The sequence below is a fragment of the Heterodontus francisci genome, chromosome 37 (genome assembly GCF_036365525.1).
Source record: "Heterodontus francisci isolate sHetFra1 chromosome 37, sHetFra1.hap1, whole genome shotgun sequence".
Taxonomy (NCBI): domain Eukaryota; kingdom Metazoa; phylum Chordata; class Chondrichthyes; order Heterodontiformes; family Heterodontidae; genus Heterodontus; species Heterodontus francisci.
Window position 1 is genome coordinate 6148362 of NC_090407.1, and position 22843 is coordinate 6171204.

General features: G+C 39.3%; 1 protein-coding gene across 6 annotated transcripts in view; it reads right to left on the reverse strand.

Annotated features, from left to right (window-relative positions):
* Positions 1–22843, reverse strand: part of kif1b (kinesin family member 1B) — a 250476-nt gene that overhangs the window by 26844 nt on the left and 200789 nt on the right. For 5 of the 6 annotated variants that reach the window (XM_068016945.1, XM_068016944.1, XM_068016943.1 and 2 more), the window contains 8 exons: positions 20264–20409; positions 18497–18736; positions 16952–17023; positions 14389–14513; positions 13145–13294; positions 12833–13025; positions 11849–11967; positions 5423–11223 (listed from right to left, as the gene is read on the reverse strand). In XM_068016945.1, the coding sequence (XP_067873046.1) occupies positions 11181–11223; positions 11849–11967; positions 12833–13025; positions 13145–13294; positions 14389–14513; positions 16952–17023; positions 18497–18736; positions 20264–20409 (1088 nt within the window). In that variant the 3' untranslated portion in view covers positions 5423–11180. Of the gene's footprint in view, positions 1–5422; positions 11224–11848; positions 11968–12832; positions 13026–13144; positions 13295–14388; positions 14514–16951; positions 17024–18496; positions 18737–20263; positions 20410–22843 lie in introns of those variants that run through there. The other variant, XM_068016948.1, reaches the window with a different exon arrangement.

Consider the following 22843-nt stretch of genomic DNA (forward strand, 5'->3'; position numbering starts at 1 on the left):
CTCCTCTGCACCCTTTCCAAAGCTTCCACATCCTTCCTATAATGCGGTGACCAGAACTGCACGCAATACTCCAGGTGCGGCCGCACCAGAGTTCTGTACAGCTGCAGCATGACCTCGTGGCTCCGAAACTCGATCCCCCTACTAATAAAAGCTAACACACCATATGCCTTCTTAACAGCCCTATTAACCTGGGTAGCAACCTTCAGGGATTTATGCACCTGGACACCAAGATCTCTCTGTTCATCTACACTACCAAGAATCTTCCCATTAGCCCAGTACTCTGCATTCCTGTTACTCCTTCCAAAGTGAATCACCTCACACTTTTCCGCATTAAACTCCATTTGCCATCTCTCAGCCCAGCTCTGCAGCCTATCTATGTCCCTCTGTAACCTACAACATCCTTCGGCACTATCCACAACTCCACCGACCTTCGAGTCATCCGCAAATTTACTAACCCACCCTTCTACACTCTCATCCAGGTCATTTATAAAAATGACAAACAGCAGTGGCCCCAAAACAGATCCTTGCGGTACACCACTAGTAACTAAACTCCAGGATGAACATTTGCCATCAACCACCACCCTCTGTCTTCTTTCAGCTAGCCAATTTCTGATCCAAAGCACTAAATCACCTTCAATCCCATACTTCCGTATTTTCTGCAATAGCCTACCGTGGGGAACCTTATCAAACGCCTTACTGAAATCCATATACACCACATCCACGGCTTTACCCTCATCCACCTGTTTGGTCACCTTCTCAAAAAACTCAATAAGGTTTGTGAGGCACGACCTACCCTTCACAAAACCGTGCTGACTATCTCTAATGAACTTATTCTTTTCAAGATGATTATAAATCCTATCTCTTATAACCTTTTCCAACATTTTACCCACAACCAAAGTAAGGCTCACAGGTCTATAATTACCAGGGCTGTCTCTACTCCCCTTCTTGAACAAGGGGACAACATTTGCTATCCTCCAGTCTTCCGGCACTATTCCTGTCGACAATGACGACATAAAGATCAAGGTCAAAGGCTCTGCAATCTCCTCCCTGGCTTCCCAGAGAATCCTAGGATAAATCCCATCTGGCCCAGGGGACTTATCTATTTTCACACTTTCCAAAATTGCTAACACCTCCTCCTTGTGAACCTCAATCCCATCTAGCCTAGTAGTCTGTATCTCAGTATTCTCCTCGACAACATTTTCTTTCTCTACTGTAAATACTGACGAAAAATATTCATTTAACGCTTCCCCTATCTCCTCTGATTCCACACACAACTTCCCATTACTATCCTTGATTGGCCCTAATCTAACTAGTCATTTTTTTATTCCTGATATACCTATAGAAAGCCTTAGGGTTTTCCTTGATCCTATCCGCCAATGACTTCTCGTGTTCTCTCCTCGCTCTTCTTAGCTCTCCCTTTAGATCCTTCCTGGCTAGCTTGTAACTCTCAAGCGCCCTAACTGAGCCTTCACGTCTCATCCTAACATAAGCCGCCTTCTTCCTCTTGACAAGCGCTTCAACGTCTTTAGTAAACCATGGCTCCCTCGCTCGACAACTTCCTCCCTGCCTGACAATATCTGAAGGAATGAGACTCCACACTTGCAAAATTTAATTTCCAGTTTCAGGGAGGTTGTTTGGCAGTAATTAAGACACATCATGCTATTAAAAATTCACTTATACTTGGATGGCCAAGCCCTGACAGTTTCTGGTATCTTCAGGGCTGTCTGTTATGCAAGTAGCACAACTTCAGTAGTCATTCAATGCTGAGTCTCTCAGTGAGATACTGTTATAGCAAAGCTTCTGGAGGAGCAGGGCAACTGCGACAACAACTTTCAGATTTTCGCATTTAACTGCTCATGTGCAAACACAGGAAGTTGCTATCCAATTTACTCATCAGTGAGCACTGATGGCCCAAATTTTGCAGTAAAAATAACAGTGATGCTATAATGTTTATAAAAGTAAGCTCATTTACCCATGTCTGTGAAACCATTGTAGACATGTTTAACCATTCCAGATACATTCTTAATGTAAGTAGCTGTTCAAGTTTATTAAGCAATCACACCAAAATATCTCTATCTTCATAGTTTCCTCTGAATACAGTCTTGAAGACCTGAACAAGTGCTAAGTTTAAGATGTAGAAAAAGGTTTTAAAAGCTCAAAATCTATAGGTGAAACTATTATAATCAAAACCCGAGTTGTGTTCATTTGGAATAGCCATCTATACCAGGCACAAAGCAGAGAACTTAAATACATTCATTCTAGTGTTACCTTTCAAACATACATAGTCAATGGTCACTGCATGGCTCACATCTCAAATTATGGGCAAGATCATGCTTATTCAAATTTACTGATAATTGAAGTAGGGAATCCTAACTACACATTGCAAAACACATTGGAAGTGGCTGTCTGGATGAAGAACTTATCTCTGTTCACAAGGTCAAAGGGGAAGGAACTTGCCAGTTTGAAATGACTTAGCTGGAATTCGGAAAGACATCTAATCTTGTCATTTGTTCAAAGTCCAGCAGTTGGCTAGCTGAGAGGTCAGTTTGTTGGGCTGCTCTCCAGGGTCACATTCAGTCTCTTCAAAAGGACCACTGGAAGTGGTTTTCTGAAGACTTCCAATAAGAAAAATAAAATTACATTTACATAGTATCTCAAGTGATTCAGGTACAATTAGCTACTTGCAAGTGCTCTGGATTATGTGAACAGATGTGACAGACATCTTCACTCAACAATTTCTACCAACAGGATTGAAATGCATGTCTATATCAACACAATCCTGTGTTTTTCTCTCCTCAAATATTACGGTGCGCCTTTAAGACTGTAAGAGGAACAGTGCACCTTTAACTCTCCGGAGGCTCAGTGAACCAATTCTGCCAAGCAACAGCCACAAAGAGAGAGAGGACAGAGATTCAATGTTGCAGTCTGACTTTTGAAAGCTGGCTGGAAAAAACTGGTTTGAGCAGAGAGACACTGTTTCAGCGATTGAAGGGAGGAGAGCTCTCGGAGATAATTTAAACTAAAGGAAAAAGAACTGTTATTTCTCTCAAGAGTCAAGCTGAATTAATTCCCTAAGAAAAATAAGAAAAGCTTTCTTTCTTAACAAAAAGTATCAGTATTGCTGTGTTTATCACTGAAGTGACAGCTTATGCTACAACTGCTGAACTGAACTGCTGAATTCCTATCTTTGGAAGGACCCTTTTTTCACCGGGACTTTGGAAGACTGCAAGTGAACTTTGACCGCGTTGTATTAGACAACCATTTGTCAGGAACGTAACTTACAACGCCTGGTTTATTTGTTTTATTTCTGAGAAAAAGCTACTTATAAAATCGACGTTCTTTTAAAAACCCAAACCACTGTAAATTTTTAGTATATGTCTGTGAATGCGGGAGTTAGATTTTTAAATAAGTTATAAGGTCTTTGATATTGGTTTATCTTAGTGTTTAAGATTTTAGTTTTTTAAAATAAATAGTCAATTTGTTGATATCTAAAGATAACTGGTTTGGTTCGCTTCATTTGGAGGTTATTAGATTGTTCAATTTGGCTGTTTTTTCTCCGATTTGGAAAGCTTAAAGTAATATGATGCGATCTGTGGATCGACAGGACTGAATTGCATCGCTCCCACCGCGATCACAATTCTATGTTTTGATTGGGGGCTTTGTCCCGAATGGTCGTAACAATATAATGTTTCTTTTTGATGGCGCTGACGGAAGGAACATTGAGACCAGGAGAACTTTCTACTCTTTAAATGGTGTCTTGGGATCTTCAATGTCTAGCAAAATAGCTAAACCTTATCCAAAGGACAGTATCTCTGACCATTCTGTCCTCTCTCAGTATTGCACTGGAGTGGCCCCCCAAGATTGTGTGTTTTAGTTTTAAAGGAGAGCTTATAACCCACAATCTACTGACTGAGGTAAAGATACAATTCAATCAAACTGATACAAACAGAATTGAGTTAATTTATTTTATTAAGATCATTTTGAAATAGACAAGGATGTTATGAATTTATGAAAGTTTTATATCTAGTTATTGTGAATAGAAACATAGAAAGTAGGAGTTGGCCATTTGGCAATTCGAGCCTGCTCTGCCATTCATTATGATCATGGCTGATCATCCAACTCAGTAGCCTGTTCCCGCTTTCGCCCCATATCCTTTGATCCCTTTCGCCCCAAGAGCTATATCTAACTCCTTCTTGAAAACATACAATGTTTTGGCCTCAACTGCTTTCTGTGGTAGCGAATTCCACAGGCTCACCACTCTCTGGGTGAAGAAATTTCTCCTCATCTCAGTCCTGAAAGGTTTACCCCATATGCTTAGACTATGACCCCTGGTTCTGGACTCCCCCACCATTGGGAACATCCTTCCTGCATTTACCCTGTCAAGTCCTGTTCGAATTTTATAGGTTTCTATGAGATCCCCCCTCACTGTTCTGAACTCCAGCAAATATAATCTGAACCGAGTCAATCCCTCCTCATACGTCAGTCCCACCATCCCATGAATCAGTCTGTAAACCTTCGCTGCACTCCCTCTATAGCAAGAACATCCTTCCTCAGATAAGGAGACCAAAACTGCGCACAATATTCCAGGTGTGGCCTCACCAAGGCCCTGTATAATTTTTTTTCATTCGGTATCATTCAGTAATAACTAGGTCCATGTAACACTACAATGAATCTGCCATTACATGTTACTTGTGCTTGTAAAATCCTCTTTTGAGGTAGCACTTGAGCACATCATCTAGGCCGACATCGGTTCAGTATGAGGGAGTGCTTCATTGTCCAAAATGTCTTTCGAACAAGACATTAAATTGAAGCTCGTCTGCTTGTTCAAGTGGATCTTAAAGATCACACGACCCATTTTTGAAGAGCTAGGATGTTTTCAGAATATTGTGGAAAATATTATTTCCTCAATCGACACTAAAAATGCATGAATAGGTTATTCATTTTGTTGCTGTTTGTGGGACTTTGCCGTGTGTTCTTCCACCTGTGTTTGCCTACAGAACAGTACGTACATTTCAAAAGTAATTGATCAGCTGTGAAGTATTTTGAGGTTTAAGGTAAGGGGCAGGAGGTTTACAGGGGATTTGAGGAAAACATTTTTCACCCAGAGGGTGGTTGGAATCTGGAACACACTGCCTGAAGGGGTGGTAGAGGCAGGAACCCTCATAACATTTAAGAAGTATTTAGATGTGCACTTGAAACACCATAGCATACAAGGCTACGGGCCAAGTGCTGGAAAATGGGATTAGGTGTTTGACGGCCGGCAGAGATGATGGGCTGAAGGGCCTGTTTCTGTGCTGTATAACTATGGCTCTATGTCCCAGGGTCCTGAAAGGCACTACATAAATGCAATTATTTTATCAGTTAAAATATTACTTCATTTTGCAGTGTCATGTACATGAAGCACAAATAAAAACGAGGCAAGTTTATTTTGTTTATGCTCTGGTTGTACCTTTATTGTTACCTCATTCACTAAACAGTTCAGTGGTGCAGGTTACCATACACAGAATTAGATATCTGCATTACACGTCTATGCTATACAGCGAATGGATTATAATTAGTACAAATAAACGAAATATTTACATTTTTAAGTCTTTATACCTCAAGCTTGGTTCAACACATATTTACAAAATAAAAATTATGAGTAGCCACCCTGATGAAATATAATAAATAATGTACAGTGTTGATGCACTTCTCTGAAGGATCGGCTTTGATAGGAAGCACAATAATCAGTTCCAACTAAAACTACCCTTGACCTACAATGGATTGTGGTTAACCAGCCACAGACTAAATTAAAATTAGAAAAACACACGGGTAAATTCCTGATTACCAGCACATTCAGTAAACCTATGAACAGCAGCTACAATATCTTTCCCTTTAATTGCAATACCCTCTAAATTTTTTTTTGAGGGAGACAGTATAACTCATCAATTTATATATAATTTTGTTACGCAATCAAATCTACAAAATAATTCCATCTCAGCACTGCTTCCCATATTCAATGTTGAGTGTGCTTCGGTGCAGATGAAATATTAGTGTAGGTTTGATCAGTCAATTTGACAGTTTCCAATTTTTCATGCAAAATGCACTAATGTAACCTCAAAAAAATGATCACAGTACTAACTTGCACTCTTGTTAATCTAAAAAGCAAAAAGCCAATTGTTAGAATGCTGTAACCTTACTCTGAACTCTCTACCTTCTTTATGAAGGTATACAGTCTCAAAAAAAAAAAAAATAGTGGTCATATATTTCATATCCCAATGTGCAGTACTGGTGAAAGGGTTCTTATGCTGAGAAAATACACAATGTCCCACAGCAATTTTCAATCCTTTCTTAAACAATTACTTCCTTAAAAGGTGTGCAATTTACTGCAAACAATTCATACAAAATAAATAGTGCATTCATTGTGCACCAGCTAACAATTACACAGAAGCTAGTAATGAGGGCAGGAGGGTATCTTTGCTCTGATGAATCCATGTTGCATGTTGAACATGTGAACAGATTCTGGCTTCCATTAGAAACTGAAATGAGTTGGTAAAGGAACAGCAATGCAGGAATCTTACAATGTTAATAAAAATGTATGTACTTATGTCTAGCAGACTTCAAACAGATCAGTATTAAAATAAAAGGATTTCCAGTGCACTTGTTGGGTGGGTTAGATTTCCTCAGGTGAACTATTATGCAAATCTGATTCACCGATAGGCTGATAACTTTGGGTCTCAGTTTATTTAAGTGAGATTTGATACAATAAAAAGATCTGCTTATAAAAATGTGAGCATTACTTCTCCTAACTGTAGAGATGGCCAACTCTCAGACAGGATTAGCACTGTTTTCACATGATTTCATATATTTCAGATTCCTGAAAAGGCTTTGAGTAAATTGTGTAGATTTTACTTTTCACCTCTTTTTAGACAAAGTATTTAATTACCATTTTAAAAAATGACTAATAAATACATAGTCACCAGATTACAATTTATATTTTAACAATGCAATTCTTCAGTTACGCCCTCACACTAAACTGTAGATGATGTTCTCAAAAGATCTGGGATTTTGTTTTATGTAAGATTAGTTTGGTATTAAAAGGTATGTTTCTTTCGTACCAGTGCGCTGCTTACATTGTGAAGTAGCTGGAAACATGTATTAAAAGTGCAAGATGTGCAAATTTCATTTGGTATCTAACGTGGAAAATAAAGACTTCAAGCTTAGTCCTGCAGCATCTTTAATTCATAACTGTATCTAACTAAACATTTCAGGCCAACAATATGTACCCGTCATGACTGCTCTATATCCAGTTTAAATACAATGCAATGATTTCAAATATCCAGTACTGAGTGTATGGAAATGAACTAGTCTTATTTTTTTAAACACTGAAGTATTAGCTGATCAATGTATGGTACATTAAGTTTACTAACCAAATGTTCTTCAAATTACCCATGCTCTGAAGGTTGTCTGGCCTCTGGCATGATGCATCTCACTGTGTGCTCTGCAGGTTGGCTAACTTCAGGCACACAATGTACCGGTTCTATTGAACATACTTGATTAGGTAACCTTAATTTTTGAAATACAACGTCCATACATAGTCACAACTAAGGACTGCATCATCAAAATTTATTCTAAGTAAACTGCAAATAATAAATAGTGAAGGGTCTTTATGTATGTATTTAAAAGAATGGAGCACACATACTGACTTAGGAAAAACTACCAGCTTTTAGTTTAGCTTCAACCTCGATACTTTAGAAATTTAAAATAGTGGTACTTTCTATTCTTCAAAGCTTGAATATCTGTAATGCAAGTCATGAGGAAATATAGCTGAGTCATGTTTTACCAAAAATAGTGCATAGTCCATTAACAATAGAAGCCATGCAGCTTAAAAAGGGACCAACTCAAACAGTTTTATCTGCTGTCATTTATAAGTGATCTCATGTTATGCATACTGTAATTTATGTAGTCTAACATACTGGACTCCTTCTGCTGCAAAGCTTTACATTTAACTGGTCTTGAGTACTTGTAACTTCATACTAGTGCAGACAATGATTTGTAGGTTTGTTCATCTCAGTCATGCCCTTCATTCTTTTAAATGGCTTTCTTCAGCTCACAGTTTTAAAAAAATGCTGAGAAGAATACAATAAGTTAATTCTCAATAGTTATGTACTATCTAAAAGGATCTATGCATTTCATAAATGTTTGTTACTTAATTTCCTAGATTTGTAGAAGTTAAGTTGTATCCAATTTTACTCACTCCATATTACAATAGCATGAGATGAAATCCAAGTTATAACCGCAAACTAGGCAAGTCTCGTGTTCAAATGAATATCCATTTACCTTAAAATCTACAGTATGTTTCCATTAATGTTTCATAAGCACTTGGATCCCTTCATACAAATTAAACTTTAAAAAAACCTGGTGAGGGCAGAGCGAATCAAGTTGGGATTTTAGGGAATAGGATGCTTACTAAGGATTGAAATTCCAGTTTCATGTCTTCAGTTTATTTGATTTCAGATGTTCAAAGCAAAGATCAGACCTTCTCCCCCTCTCATTTCATAGCACTGTTCCTTCAGCAATAAAACAAAACTGTAAACAGTACACTAATCAAATACTACCACTGAAATTCTCACTTTTGATTTGCCGAGGCAGTTTACATCCTGGTAACTCTTGTAGTAAACAATTCAAGCAACAATATGGTTCTCTGTCCATTAGTCTATTAATGCCCCACATATCTCCACCATTTCCACTCCACAAATCAGTGCTGATTGGGAAGTAAAGCAGCTTATAGTCTCCTGGTAACTTTTCAGTGGACAAACTGTGAGAATATTCAGCAGATAACCCCACTAGGATCCCTCTTGATCAAGCTCTATTTAAGCATAATTATGGTCAACAGTTATTGATAAGAAAAAGTGCATACGTACTGTTAAAATAAATCTGCAGCGACGCTAAGTTGTCTGTGCTGGTTTGCTAAATGTGGTCTAAGCCCTACTGCATGTGACCACAAAAGGTCAGCATGCTTCATACAATTCTGGTCTCCACTGTCATTCTGTATTACTGGAAAATGTGTTTTCATGTCACACAGCATTAGTATGCAGCTATAATGCATTAGAAATACACATTTCCTCTGCAGCAACACGTGAAACTACTATAGGGAAAAACCATACAATGAACGGAGGTCTTTGGAGATTCCCAGGGAAGCCAATGTCATCTAGTTGGGCCAGACGGAATAGATCAAGGACAAGACTACAATAATTGAAATTTTTCCTCTGTCCTTGGGTTTGGCAAGATGCTACATGATTGCCAATCACACCCTAAATGTGTTAACTTTTTTTCTTCAACTAAATAGTTTGCATGTCATCACATACCATTGTGTTTTCACTCAGAATGCCTCCATACATTACAGTGCAGTTATCAATTGATCCAATCAAACTGCAGCTATACAAATTGGTGCACTTGATTTTGGCTATAGGATGAGATCTTTAGGATAGCAAACTCAAAACTACTTGAGAAATACTGACATGCAATTACCTGTAAACAAATTCGTGATCAGCTTGTGTTATACCTTGTCTGGTTGAAGGGTCAAGGAATTTGGCAAGGGACATTTTAGCAGACACCTTTAAGGATATGTCATTGACCCTCAAGATACAAAATGGATTGCAAAAATTGAAAATCATTGAGTATGTGTAACTTCAGGAGAATAACATGCAATGAAATCCAGTCCCTTCAGCCAAATTTGTTCTCAGCTAAACTGTCGCGATGAAAACACATTAAACATGATCTCATGATAATTCTGAGCCCAGATGAGAGGATTGCCTCAACATCTGTATTTAAGTACTGCAGTAAGCTCACTGATACAGTCACAGGTGTGAATACTGGTCTGCAACTTCAATAGGGTCTTAGTTTTCTTTTCCTACTTTCCAAATTTCACTCTCATTTCAAAATAGCAGCTTCAGCTGCAGGTTATCTGATGGGCAAAGGCCAGCAACTAAACGGATCAGGCAAGCACCTTATCATGACATAATGGATTAGAAGGTAACTTTCTAAAGCATCTGGTTGTATGCAGGAAAACAGCATGGTGCATGATTTGTGGAGTATTTACAGCTCTCCATCTGGCACGACAGTGACATGGAATTACCTGACCTTGGGTCAGTTATTCTAAGATATTGCTCCTGATTGATAATGATTATACTGCAAAGAAGTATTTATCATTGACACGATGCAGACGTCTTGTTCTGTCACTTGAAGGTGAGGAACACGTGCATTGTTGAGGTCAAGTCTGGAAAACTATTAGCCAAAGTCTGCCTTTATCTACTTTTTACTCAAAGGTAAAAAGGAGGAACTTGGTGCAAACGTGTCTCTATACATATGCATGCACACACAAAAGAAAGCAAAGATATTTAGGAAAGGGACAGCCTAACCACTGCAGCATGTGTGTAAAATAGCAGTATCTTACCCCAATTGTTTTCCCCAGTTGGTCTTGCTGTCTTCTGTTACACCATTTATCAGTGAATCCACCACTCAAAGTGGATCAGCTTCCAAGATCCACTAGTTTTCCTGCTAGCTCAGTAAGTAGAAGGACAACATTTCCTCAGAATGAGCTTCAACCTAACTGCACCAATCCACACTTAACAACCCAGCAAAGTCTGCAGCTGCTGCGATCATCAAAAACATTCAGTCTAAAATCCTCTGGCAGCCGTGACATTCTAGAATACTGGAGATTACCATGCAAGTTATCCCAGAACACACAAACCTATTCCTGAAGGTATATATTCTTAAGATATCACCTATCAGATGAGGAGCCTGTATTTCTCTTTCCCACCTCTCCTTACAGCTACGAGCCCCGAGGGCCAGTTGCCGTTACCCTGTGGTAGTAAATTAAAGGCTACAGCGCGACAGGTAGCAAAGACAAGGACATCCTACAGACACGAGAAGAAAGCAGAAATGGAAAAAGTGTTGAGAATCGTGCACCCACTCGACTATTTTACAACATGCTACTACGAGATCTGGAATGGATGTAAAGAAAAAGCAGTATTTTGATAACTAGAAAAAAAAAAGGTGCTTAGATAGAGAGTTAAGCCACGTGTACATGTACAAGAGAAACTGTCAAGAATCACAAAAGGTTAAGAGCAACAATTGTATGGTCGAAAGGCAAGTCAGAATTACTACTTCATTTCTTGCTTTCTGCGAAAGGTTTTCTTTCACATTGTTTGTTGCCCTGAACGTCTTCTAGCGAGTTTTGACCTAAAAAAGCAAAAAAAAAAAAATTGTAACTGAAAGGCATGAATCTATGAAGGCACCAAACATCAATTATCAATGAATTAACCCAGAGACTGCCATTTCAACAATTTAAATTCATTCAGTCGCACATCGTCCTAACTTGGAAATAGATCACTGTTCCTTCATCGTCACTGGGTCAAAATCCTGGAACTTCCTTCCGAACAGCACATGGACTGCAGCGGTTCAAGAAGGCAGCTCACCACCACCCTCTCGAGGGCAACTAGAGATGGGCAATAAATGCTGGCCTGGCCAGTGATGGTTACGTCCCATGAATGAATGAAAGAAGTTCTCTCATACCACTGGCACAGTCGCTGCTCCCACCCGTTATATCAACCCATTCAATCACCAATAAAAGAGGAGAAAAGACGCTGAGGTTAATTACAGTTCCTCCAGCGATTGGATTTTTAAAAGGTGTTGATTGATTAAATTGCCTCCCAAGCGGTGTTTCTCAATTAATTAAATTGAAAATTTGTTCATTCACATGTGCTTCTCGTGAAATATCTTCTGCATTCCAAGAAAGAGTTCCAGATATCCAGGCCAGGAATAGGGATGAGAAGAAGTTTTACGAAAATATAAACTGATATTTTACCTGATTGAGCCAGCCAGCAGTGGATTGAAAGCATACAGCCAATCATACATATCTTTGTCATTGCTTGCTTGCAGAAGTATTCCACGATGTTTTGTGCACACTGCAAAAGTGTTAGATGTCTGCACAATGAAAAAATAAACAAATGGTTATTTACTGGGACTGCTGAAACCTAAGAGTTTTGGCTCCCTTCACTCTTAACCATTAATTAAAAGAGTGTTGCAACCCTACTTGTCAGGTAATCATTAAAAGTTTCTTCACTGCCAATTTTGACCTCTTCTACGTCTCTCCAGAAGGTACTGAATCTTTGCTAAGACATAATTCCACAGGCAGTGGCCGCCTTCAGCCAATCCTTATGGGTCTTGACAACATAGTGGAGTACTTGACTGCGGCAACATAACTGGCTGATCCCGTGTCCTCATCTGACACCCATACAAATGCACTTTCCAGCATGTCTCATTGGATAGCAATCAAGAGCTGGTACCTTGGTGGAATGTGGACTCTGTAGCCCAGGGATTGTTGTTCTTTACTGGCACCATAGCCAAGATTAGCTAACTGAGCAGAGAGCAGGGATCAAACCTGAAACCTGCCGATCTGCACATCACCATTACATGCTGTCTTTACCAACTGTGCCATGGAAAGAGGCTTCAAAAAGGTTTTATTTGAAATGTCTTAGATAGCTGTAGAGTTTAATGCATATTTTAATTGCACACTTCAATAGATTATAAAGCAAGAGTATGCAAGTATAAATGACACATGTACAGCATCGGATTACCAGAGTACACAAGTGCCTAAAGAGAAGGTGATACCAGATAGTACCAGAAATCCATCCCACAGAATTGGTGTTGAACTCATATTCCTACATATAGCGAGTGAATTTTAGTGATTTGAGCCTCATGAGGAGGTGACTATATACATTATACTTTAAAGAATTCATTTTTTGCTGGCGGAAAAGTACACAAATAAGCAATGCAACAAGTTACTGACCTTAAGCATTGCCTGCTGATCCTCACTGTACTCCACCTGAGCTGTGGACAGGTTTAGAATGCCTCGTTCCACAGGGTCCTTATCACTATTGTAGATAAACACATACGGACGACGGATAGCAACATAATGCTTCACCCAGGAATTAGACTGTGGTTCCATGAAATGCAGATATCCTTTCTTTGACACTACGGGACTACAGCATATGAAAAGCACAAGACATAAAAAAAGTCAAATACAATTGGTGTTTTAACATTTAAAAAGTGCTTGTAACTTGGAATAGGTTGGATTAGGGATTTCACAAGAAGCTCTTACCCAGTCCTGATCTCTTCAATGTCAGGAAGCAGGTTCAGGAATTCATTCTTCCCTGCTCTGGCTAGATAGGAAGTTTCTACCCGAGAAACTATGGGGAAGCCATCAAACTCCATGCACGGACTAGAAGACCTAGAGTTGGCCTCAGGAGTCCTGCAAAGTGAACACAGTCTCAGCTTACAAAGAAGGGAGGGCAGAAATATATTAGACTCAAAATATACATATGGAGCTTAATTGTTACAATAGCAAAATGGGAAACAAAGAGTTTGAAACAGCAGTGCATGAATGAAGGCTTTCCTTGAACATGTTCTTTGCAAGTGATGCATTCATTAAAAAAAAAGGACTCCAAAGAAGGATTGTTGAGATACAGGGGGTAGAACAGGATCAGAATCTTTGGTGCTTTTTTCCTCCCAACAGTTTTCACTACTAGATTTTATAGTTAGTAAGTTGGAATAGATTAGAAAAAAATTATTTTTAATTATACAAGTTATGGAGGAAGAAAAATGGCCCAATTACATTTTTTGTCTTTTTGTTATTTGTCCCTGGGATATTGCTGTCTCCAGAAAGGCAATCATTACCAAGCCGTAAACATGCAAGAAGAATTGGAATGGCTTCCAGTTCAACAAAGGATGCAGTGTTTGTGCCCAGACAGAAAGGAGTCAAAAACACTGAAGTTGAGATACTAGGGGTAGAAGAGTGGATTCTGTATCTGCAAAAATAAAAGATACAATGAATGGGCGGAACATTGGGCACTGCATTTTGTGGCTGTGGCTCTCCATTCTTTGAACAATATAGGTTAACCCTTAAAAACAAGATTGCATTTGGCCAGGGGCGGGCGGTGGAGGCGGTGAGAGAGAGGAAGACCAAATAAAGACTTTGGGAAGTTTGATTCCAGTCCTTTCTCCAGCAGCTGCAAGGGTTCTCTGAAATTAGTTGCATTAGTCTCAAACCAGCTCTTTGTGGCGTGGGATCCACAGCATAAAACAGCCCATAATTTGACACGTTAATTTTGCTCAATGGCTATAAGCGGAAGCTGATAGAAAGTGAGGAATACACTCTGCTACAGGAGATACTATTTTAGGAATGAAATTAAGGCATATTGTTGTAAGCAAGTGGGGTGCTTTTTCCCCCCCACACTCTCTCTTCAGCGTCAGGTTTAACAAGTTCGTGAGTATTCCCTTCTTCAGCACGAGCATCCTTCAACTTGATTAGCACAAAGAAGTGCACATTCTTTGTTTTAGACTTACTTCTGATCAACCGAGTTACACCTGGAGTCTGCTAGTGATGGGCAGGTGGAAGAAGGAGTGAGTGTGGTGCTGCTGAAACTGGACACAGAAGCATCGCGACCAATTGGAGAGTTTACATCTGAAAGCTGAAACACAAAGCAGTTTTCAGTAACCCACATCCAACTGCATAAATACAAGAACGGTTTCATTTTAACTTATCTTGAAATAATTAAAAACATCAAAAATGTATTTTGTGTGGTATTATAACAGAGCCTAGCCATTTCAGAAAGATCAAAATTTGAGAAGATGATGGTCTTTTCTGATCTGGAAAAGTACTAGTATTCATCTGCAGAATGGGGCAAACCTACTGCCCTCAAAGTGTCATTGCGTTCTCCTCAATTACCAAAGAATATTCTTGGAAAAGATCATCTCGTCTGCAAACTAATACTCCTCAACGACAGAGTGCCAAGAGTCCTGACCTGTGATGAATCTGTAGAAAGGACTTTTGAATATATTTTCCAATGGGTTACATTTCAATACAGCCAAGGCTTGTTCACCATTGAGACACAGTTTATTTAACAGGACATCAGTTCTATTTTAGGAGATGTCCAAAGGCTCATTCAGTGATAAAGGACATTCTACCCAAGGTGTTTTTTTTTTTAATTGGCTGCTGTTCACAACTTTTGGAAGGTTGTGTAAGAAAATGAGATCTAGAAGCAGGAAGTGTTACATCAGAATATGGGAACATTAAAGAACTTTCACAGAGTTGATAAAAATCCATTACAGTATCGTAGAACAAAACAGATATTGAAATTCTGATTCCTGTATTCTACAGGTTCTGTTAAACCAGATCTTGGTAATTTATTTTCTACTTAACTTACCAAGTTATTCCCATTTCTCTATCCTAATAAAGTACATTTTCTACAATTATAACACTGTTTTCTTTTTAGGAACTGGTCTTTTATTCTGCAATTTAAGTCAAGGGGTCCCTTGAAATGAGTCAACATTTGCAGGAGAACTTTGCACAAAAACATTTCCTTTGATTATTTAAGTGTTCAAAAACAGACTATCCCTTTAAAATACTAACCTACATACTCTCACAATGCTCACAACACCACTATATTAACATCCAGATAGCTTTAATAACAACAGAAATGGCAATCAGTAGCATTCAGAATTTCCAACCACAATTCCCCAGACAGCAAACTCCCAATCTCAGGCAGGTAATGAGAAGAGATGGGCTGATGTCAGGGATCTGCAGTCACTCACCCCTTGCCACTCTCACTACAACTTTAGAGTCATAGAGTCATACAGCACAAAAACAGGACCTTCGGCCCATCATGTCCATTCTAATCCCATTTTCCAATAAAGTCACTAGTAGCCATTTCAAGGAAAAACCTCTCAGACACTGGGAATGAGATGGGGAATGAGACTCCCCAGTTGTCCTCAATAGGGGAAGGTGCTCTTCAGGACAAAATAATTACAATATAAAGAATATAAAATAAAGTACTAGTGATTTTAAAACCTTGCACAGCTTGTGCTAAAACACCATGTATAGCATTTCCAAAACTTGTACTGAAGATATCAGCAGCAGAAGCATTGAATATATTCCTTCTCAATTAGGTGCACCACCTGATTTTAAGGTTTGAAAGCCGTTTTTGTTGTTGGTTATTTTGAATTTATCCTCGCTGAACACCCTGGAAAGTTGTAAATTGGACATCTTGGTGAGTTAAGGATTAACAGTCAAACTTCTTCGTATTTTGGAGCAGCAGGTCTTTGAACTGGATAGCTTTGACGTGTGATGAGAGGAATGCATAGCTTGTCTTCTGATGCGCAAAGGCCCGTGCAATGAATACATGACAGTCATGGTGTCAGCGACGGATGATTATGTTCTAACTTTAGCAGTTTGGGTAATGAACATTGGTAGATGATTCACTGACTGTGGCATTGAAAGAAAGCAGTTAATTAAGCCTGTTCTTCAAAGAGGTTAAGAAGAGTTACATCAGAAAATCTCGTTTGAGAGAGGTAGCTCTGGAGTAAACTACAACTGTTTACATGAATAGACAGTCTTCAAAGGATTCAAGATACATCATGAGGTTCAATCTGTAGGCAAATTATGGTGCAGAAAGGAGTCTGGTTTTCAACAGGCTTTCAGGGATCTCAGAAGATACTGAAAAGCTGCACCGTCTGTGCTGTATATCAATAAAGTCTGTTCTGTACACTACATGATCTAGTGCCTCATGCTTACTTTAAACATGTTGTGAACCACTGAATACAAACAATCCTCTTTTCTAATCCTGCTACCTATCATTGTGTGGCTGGCAGGCTGGCAAACCACCCTCACATTTCTATTTCATCTCAAGTTATTTGTTAGGAGGGCCACCTCTTGCTGTGGGGGGGGGGTGGGGGGGGGGGGGGGGTAAAGAGTGCCCGAGTCTTTACCTGGTCCCTATCCAATGATACAGTATTAGGGAATCAGGCGCATATACTTATGGACCACCAACTTGCAACATGCTGCTCGACATCATCTCCATGCTGTCTTTTGTATTATAGCAATTTCTTGTAATGTGAACTTGTATTTTACCTTACTGTCACTGATGCTGTTGCAGACTTGGTTCAGTTCTTTATTAAAGGTGTGCAGTAGAAGTTGCAGGCACTGAAACAAAAACATTATTGCACATTAAGGACATGACAACCAGGCATGAAGCAGACTAGAGAGGTTGGTAAATTGAAGGCATGATTGACCAAAGAATTAAAGCATCAAGAAATATTGGCCTCAGATTGCAAGCTATGAGAAATTAAATCATATCAGGGAAAAAGCAGCATTGCAGTTTACTTCAGTCTTAACTTCAGTTCACTTTCAAAGAAACTGCAGGAAATATCTGTGAACCAAGTAACATGAACAAATCCACGAAATGCATGTTTCTTGAAGGAGAAATTGGCAAAATTTTCAAAAGAACCAGAGAGGTGACGATGAGAACTTCGTGATGCAGCAAGTGGTCCTGATCTGGAATGCATTGCCTGAAAGGGCAGTGGAAGCAGATTCAGTAACAACTTTCACAAGGGAATTAGGCATATATTTGAACAGGAATGTTTTTTCAGGGCTATCAGGAAAGGGCAGGGCAGTGGAACTAATTAGATAGCTCTTCTTTCAAAGAGCCAGCACAGGCACTATGGACCAAATGGCCTCCTTCTCTGATGTTAAATTCTATGATTCACTGAAAAACACATTGTAATAAAGGAGGGCAGGTACTGCTCTGTTGACTAGATGTTTCAGGCAACAGCTTGGTTGGTTCTGCACCCTTATTCATTTGACTACAAATTCAAAAGACAAACACACTGGGCCCAATTATGACAATGTCCAAGTGCCTTGCTAATTGCTCCACTTTGTTATAAAGCTCAATTTCAACAATGCAAATATTAACATTTTCTTTCAAACAAAAAGTACTGTTTGCTTCCCAATTGATACATTATTCTGCAGCAAGAAAAAAAAATTTGCTCTCAGGGCTCCACCATCAGTAACCTTAAGTAGCTGCTGGTGGATATACCAGAGTAATCAGGTTGCTTTTCTTTCCAACTTGTTACTTCTGTGAGGATATGCTTGGCCACTGACCTCTGCTTCCCTTTAAATAGTAAGGCAAGATAAGGAATGTGCAGCATGGGGAACTATGACCGTGAATTTGCACCACGTGATTCTGGGACATTGTGGGGGAATATCAACAACATCACCGTGCAAAATTAGTAAAATGCCATCATTTCATTCACTGTCCATCATTTCCGAGCACAGCATCAGGAAGAAATGGCTACCTCATGGCCCAAGTAAATGCAGAGACCATTCAATTATTTCAAAACCACAGAATCAAAAACTTTAAAGAACAGGAGACAAACACAAATTCTTCTAAAAGTAACTGCTATAAAACCAAAGTTCTAAGTCTGTTCTCAGGATCAAACACAATAAGCAATTTTACCTAAATTTTATTGAAGCACTAAACTGGCATAAAGGTTGTATTAAAAAATGTAATACGAGTTTTATTTGAGCTAGCACAATGAAAAACTCATACATTTTTGATCACTGCACAAATGCCCCACACTAGAAGACTTCTGTAGGCCATGCGGCACTGTACAATACCTTGGTTGCCAGTTCTTTCTCACGATCCACAAGGCTCTGAATGTCTGCAGAGTCATATCCACTGCTTTCACTGGGCGTGACAGCACTCTCGAATGTTGTCGTAGATATCTGTGAGGAGATACTAGTGGAGGTGCTGAGCGTACCACTGCTCATACTCGGGGAGATGGAATCACAGAGAGATTTTGGAGTCGTTTCGCTGAGCTTCTCACGCAGTAACAGGAGGTGGCGTGTCCTCTCAACCTTAATAAACACACAATAGGTTACTTGGCTGAACATACAAATATGCTCAAAGCATAATGTTGAGACACACAAAACATCTGTGTTTATCCATCACGAGAAAAGATTTGCAGGGCTATGGGGAAAAGGCAGGGGAGTCGGACTAGCTAAATTACTGTTGCAGAGAGCCAGCACAGACACAACAGGCCGAACAGCCTCCTTCTGTGCTGTAACCATTCTATAATTCTATGGATTTTATCAAAACTACCTCATAGTACAGTTCAACATAAATGGGAACGGGCAGAAATGGTCTCAAATGATGAATAAACCAGCTCAGAAAGACATTTAGTTGCACAATTATGCATTAGGTTATGAGGGGCCTAGATAGAGTGGATAGGAAGGGCCTATTTCCATTAGCAGAGAGGTTAATAACCAAGATACATAGATTTAAAGTAATTGATGTAAGGATTACAGGGGAGTTGAGGAGTAATTTTGTTTTACGCAGAGGGTGGTGGGGGTCTGGAACTCACTGCCTGAAAGGGTGGTAGAGGCAGAAACCTTCATCGCATTTAAAAAAAAAAAATACTTGGACAAGCCTTGAGCTGCCCTGGAGGGTGATGGACCATGAGGTGGAAGGTGGGATTAGGCTGGATAATTCTTACGGCCAGCATGGACACGAAGCGGCCAAATGGCCTCCTACTGTGCTGTTAATGTTTTTAAAAGCAACTATTTAACTTCCTACAGCAATAATCACTAATGTGTCTGTCTCGTTAAATGTCTTCCATGTAGTCAAAGCTAGGATGACAAATCCCAATACTCCAAATAAAAATGCATTGTAGCTGTGATGATGTTAAATGGCATCACTGAGCAAATTATATACAGTGAAGACTTATAGGGACTTGAGAACTGCTGCCTAAATTCATGTGTTTCAAATCAAACAAAGGAGTCAATGCAGGACAAATACAGGGAGTGAAGCAGATTTATTTTGCCTTCACTGTTTGGTGTTGCAGCTAATGAGGAAGTGAAAGTACTGACTGTGTTTCTTATGTGGAGAAAATTCCTGGTGAGGGACTAGCACTTAATTAGATCCGTGTTTGGCATCTTCAAAGACTGTTTGCTTCCATGTAGTAACTGAATATCTTGAAATGTGTGAAATATTACATGAACCAAAGAGCAAAACTGGCATTTTTCAATTACCTTTATCCTGAACTCGAATTTTCCTTGTGCGTATGTACAAATAATAAATATTTTGAAAGCAACAATTTATCATAATATACTAAAGAGGAATATCCAAATCCAATGTAGGGATGGTGGAGAGGGAACAAATGTATCCTTTCTGGTTACTTTCCTGAACTAAATGAACCCCAACGTACAAGTTCCTTTGCCAGAAGTGGTCTACAAATCTGTTCTGACGAAAGGTCATCAACCTGAAATGTTAACTCTCTCTCTTTCTGCAGATGCTGTGTGTTTTCAGCATTTTCAGTTTTAATTTCAGATTTCCAGTGTCTGTAGTATGAGCGCTTTTGTAAATCTGTTCTGCACTCCATTTACCTCATGCAAGAGATCCAGTTTTTCCAGTTCCCACTGGTGCTCCAGGATGAGGCTATCCCCACGGGGTCTCCATCCTGCTAAATTCTCCTCTCCTCGTACATAGGCAACTGAGGTGTCTAAAATTTTTCTTCGTCTCCTTTGCATTCCTGGAGCAGAACAGAATATTATTCCACCCACGTTAAACTGTCCAAGCAATGCGAACATGACTACCATTGTTCTAAATATATTTTCACCCACACAGACATGGAAAACACAAATTGGAACTTAGTTCCCTGATGGTTCTTTCTGATTATACTTTTGCAAAACATGTGGAGCGGGGATATCTGTAGCTCAGATTATACATATGTGGGCAACTCACTCTACACTCTGCCTACAGTACAGGATTGGCATTTTATTTTCATAAGTAAATTACATGGAATTTACAACACAGGAACAGCTCATTTGGTGTTTATGCTCCACACAAGCCTCTTCCCACTCTATTTACTATAACTCACCCGATCGACATGTCCTTCTAATCCTTTCTCCCTCACATACTTATCTAGCTTCCCCATAAATGCATCTATGGCCAGAAATACATTTAGTGAGCTATAGAACACTGAGCTATCTCTATATAAATAAACTTCAAGAATTCATGCCAATACCATAAATAAGTTATTTTTGTGCATTATGATCATGGTGCGCACTCAAACCATTCTCCAAATTTCAGACTGCTGCAATGTACTTTTATGTCACTGCTGATCGCAGAATGAAAGGGCTCCAAGATCAAACTAAAGTAGGATCCAAGTTCAGGGTACAGGACATAGACGAGCGACAGAAATAATGTGGAAAAGTTAGCTAAACTGAAAATAAATCAATTCATTAAATGCAAAAATAATAAATATTAAGTAAAAAAATGTCATTACTCATAGAAATTGATGAGAAGATGAGCAGAAATGTTTTCACTCGAGTTGTCAGGATCTGGGAGGCTCTACTTGAAAAGGTGGCGGAAGCTGATTCCATAAAGAATGTTTAACAAGGAGTCAGACAGGTACTTGAGGATGAGGGTTACGGACAAAAAAAAAAAATCAGGATGTGGGACAAAGCACGACTGCTCTTTAAAAGAGCCAGCACACACCCGTTGGGCTGAATGGCCTCCTCCTGTGCTATAAGCGTTTATAGTTCTCCGATAAATATCACTTTTATATGTACACACACAAAGATAACCAGCTGTGGAATTGAATTTATATCTCATGAGTAGGGTGACCTGACAACTCAGATTAAGTTGATCCAAGTGGGATATTAAATAATAACAGTTTCTGCATTCTGTTTATATATTAGGTAACTAAAGTGAAAAACAAATTGAAATGTTAGACGGGAACTTTATGATAGAGAATCTCGAGCCTTTGGAACACATTGCCAACTAGTGTGGTGGGTGTTGATTCTCCGTATGCCTTCAAGAGAGGGCTAGACTGCTCCCCGACTGGGGCAGGGATTGCATCATTGGGTTAAGTGTCTTTGTAGGTAACATGTGATCTCCTGGACTGGTTTCAATTGCTTGAGGGGGTAGGACAGGGTATTTTTTCCCCCTTATTGGCACTGAATTAATTTCCGTACTTGTGTCTCTCCCAGGAGATTACGTGGCTGCGGGGATGGGAGGAAGTGTTTAGCTATGATGGTAGTGTTATTGTGGCGTGGGGCAGGCTTGATGGAGCAGATGGCCTTTTCCTGCCCGTCACGTTTGTATGTTCACAGGCTGTGGACTGGTTCTGCCAATGGGAGAGAAAGTGATGTAATTGTGTAATCTGCATAACAAAATTAAGTAATACAAAAAGCACTTGAGTCATCACTTGTGGTAGAAACTCAATAATTCAATTCCAATCTTCTCCCTTTACAACCCATTACTCCCAATAGCCAGTGATGTATGGTAGTGTAACAGACACCAGCAATATTTCCATCGTCTTTGCAGCAGCCCAACAACAGTGTTTTTCATCCAGCTCCGTTTGTACTTGTGCATGCTCAGAGGTGGCATGGGACCACCTTCTGCGCTGTATGTTTCTCCCCTCTGCCCAACCTCTGGGGTGGGAAATGATGCACAATCATTAAAAAAAAAATTATGAGGAAGAGAAAATATAAATGTAAAAGCAACAAACCAACTACCACCAAATCTCTGGAGGGATCCTCCCCCCAGAAGCCTCCGATTTACCGCAACCAATGTTGCAATGTGTTATAATGACATTTCCAAGAATTGTAACAAGATCGCACTCAGGATGTGCATCATGATCACTGAAAGTTAATCTTTTGTGAATATCTGTAGATCAATAAATATACTTCCTGAAAATATATTTCAAAAGAGATCATTTTAACTTACATTTTTATCCCCCACTAACACATTCTCTAATACAATGCTGCACCTGTGGATATTAGAAGGGAGTGGGACAATGTTCAAATAAAAAAAAAAACAGCCACTGGGTGCAAAAATATTCAAATTAAGGCATTAATGGGTCTTGTGAACTTGATGAATTTTATTCCAACCACAAATTCATAGAAAACCTCTCCAGACTTTTAACAATAGCGTGAAAATATACATACTGTGTTGGTGAA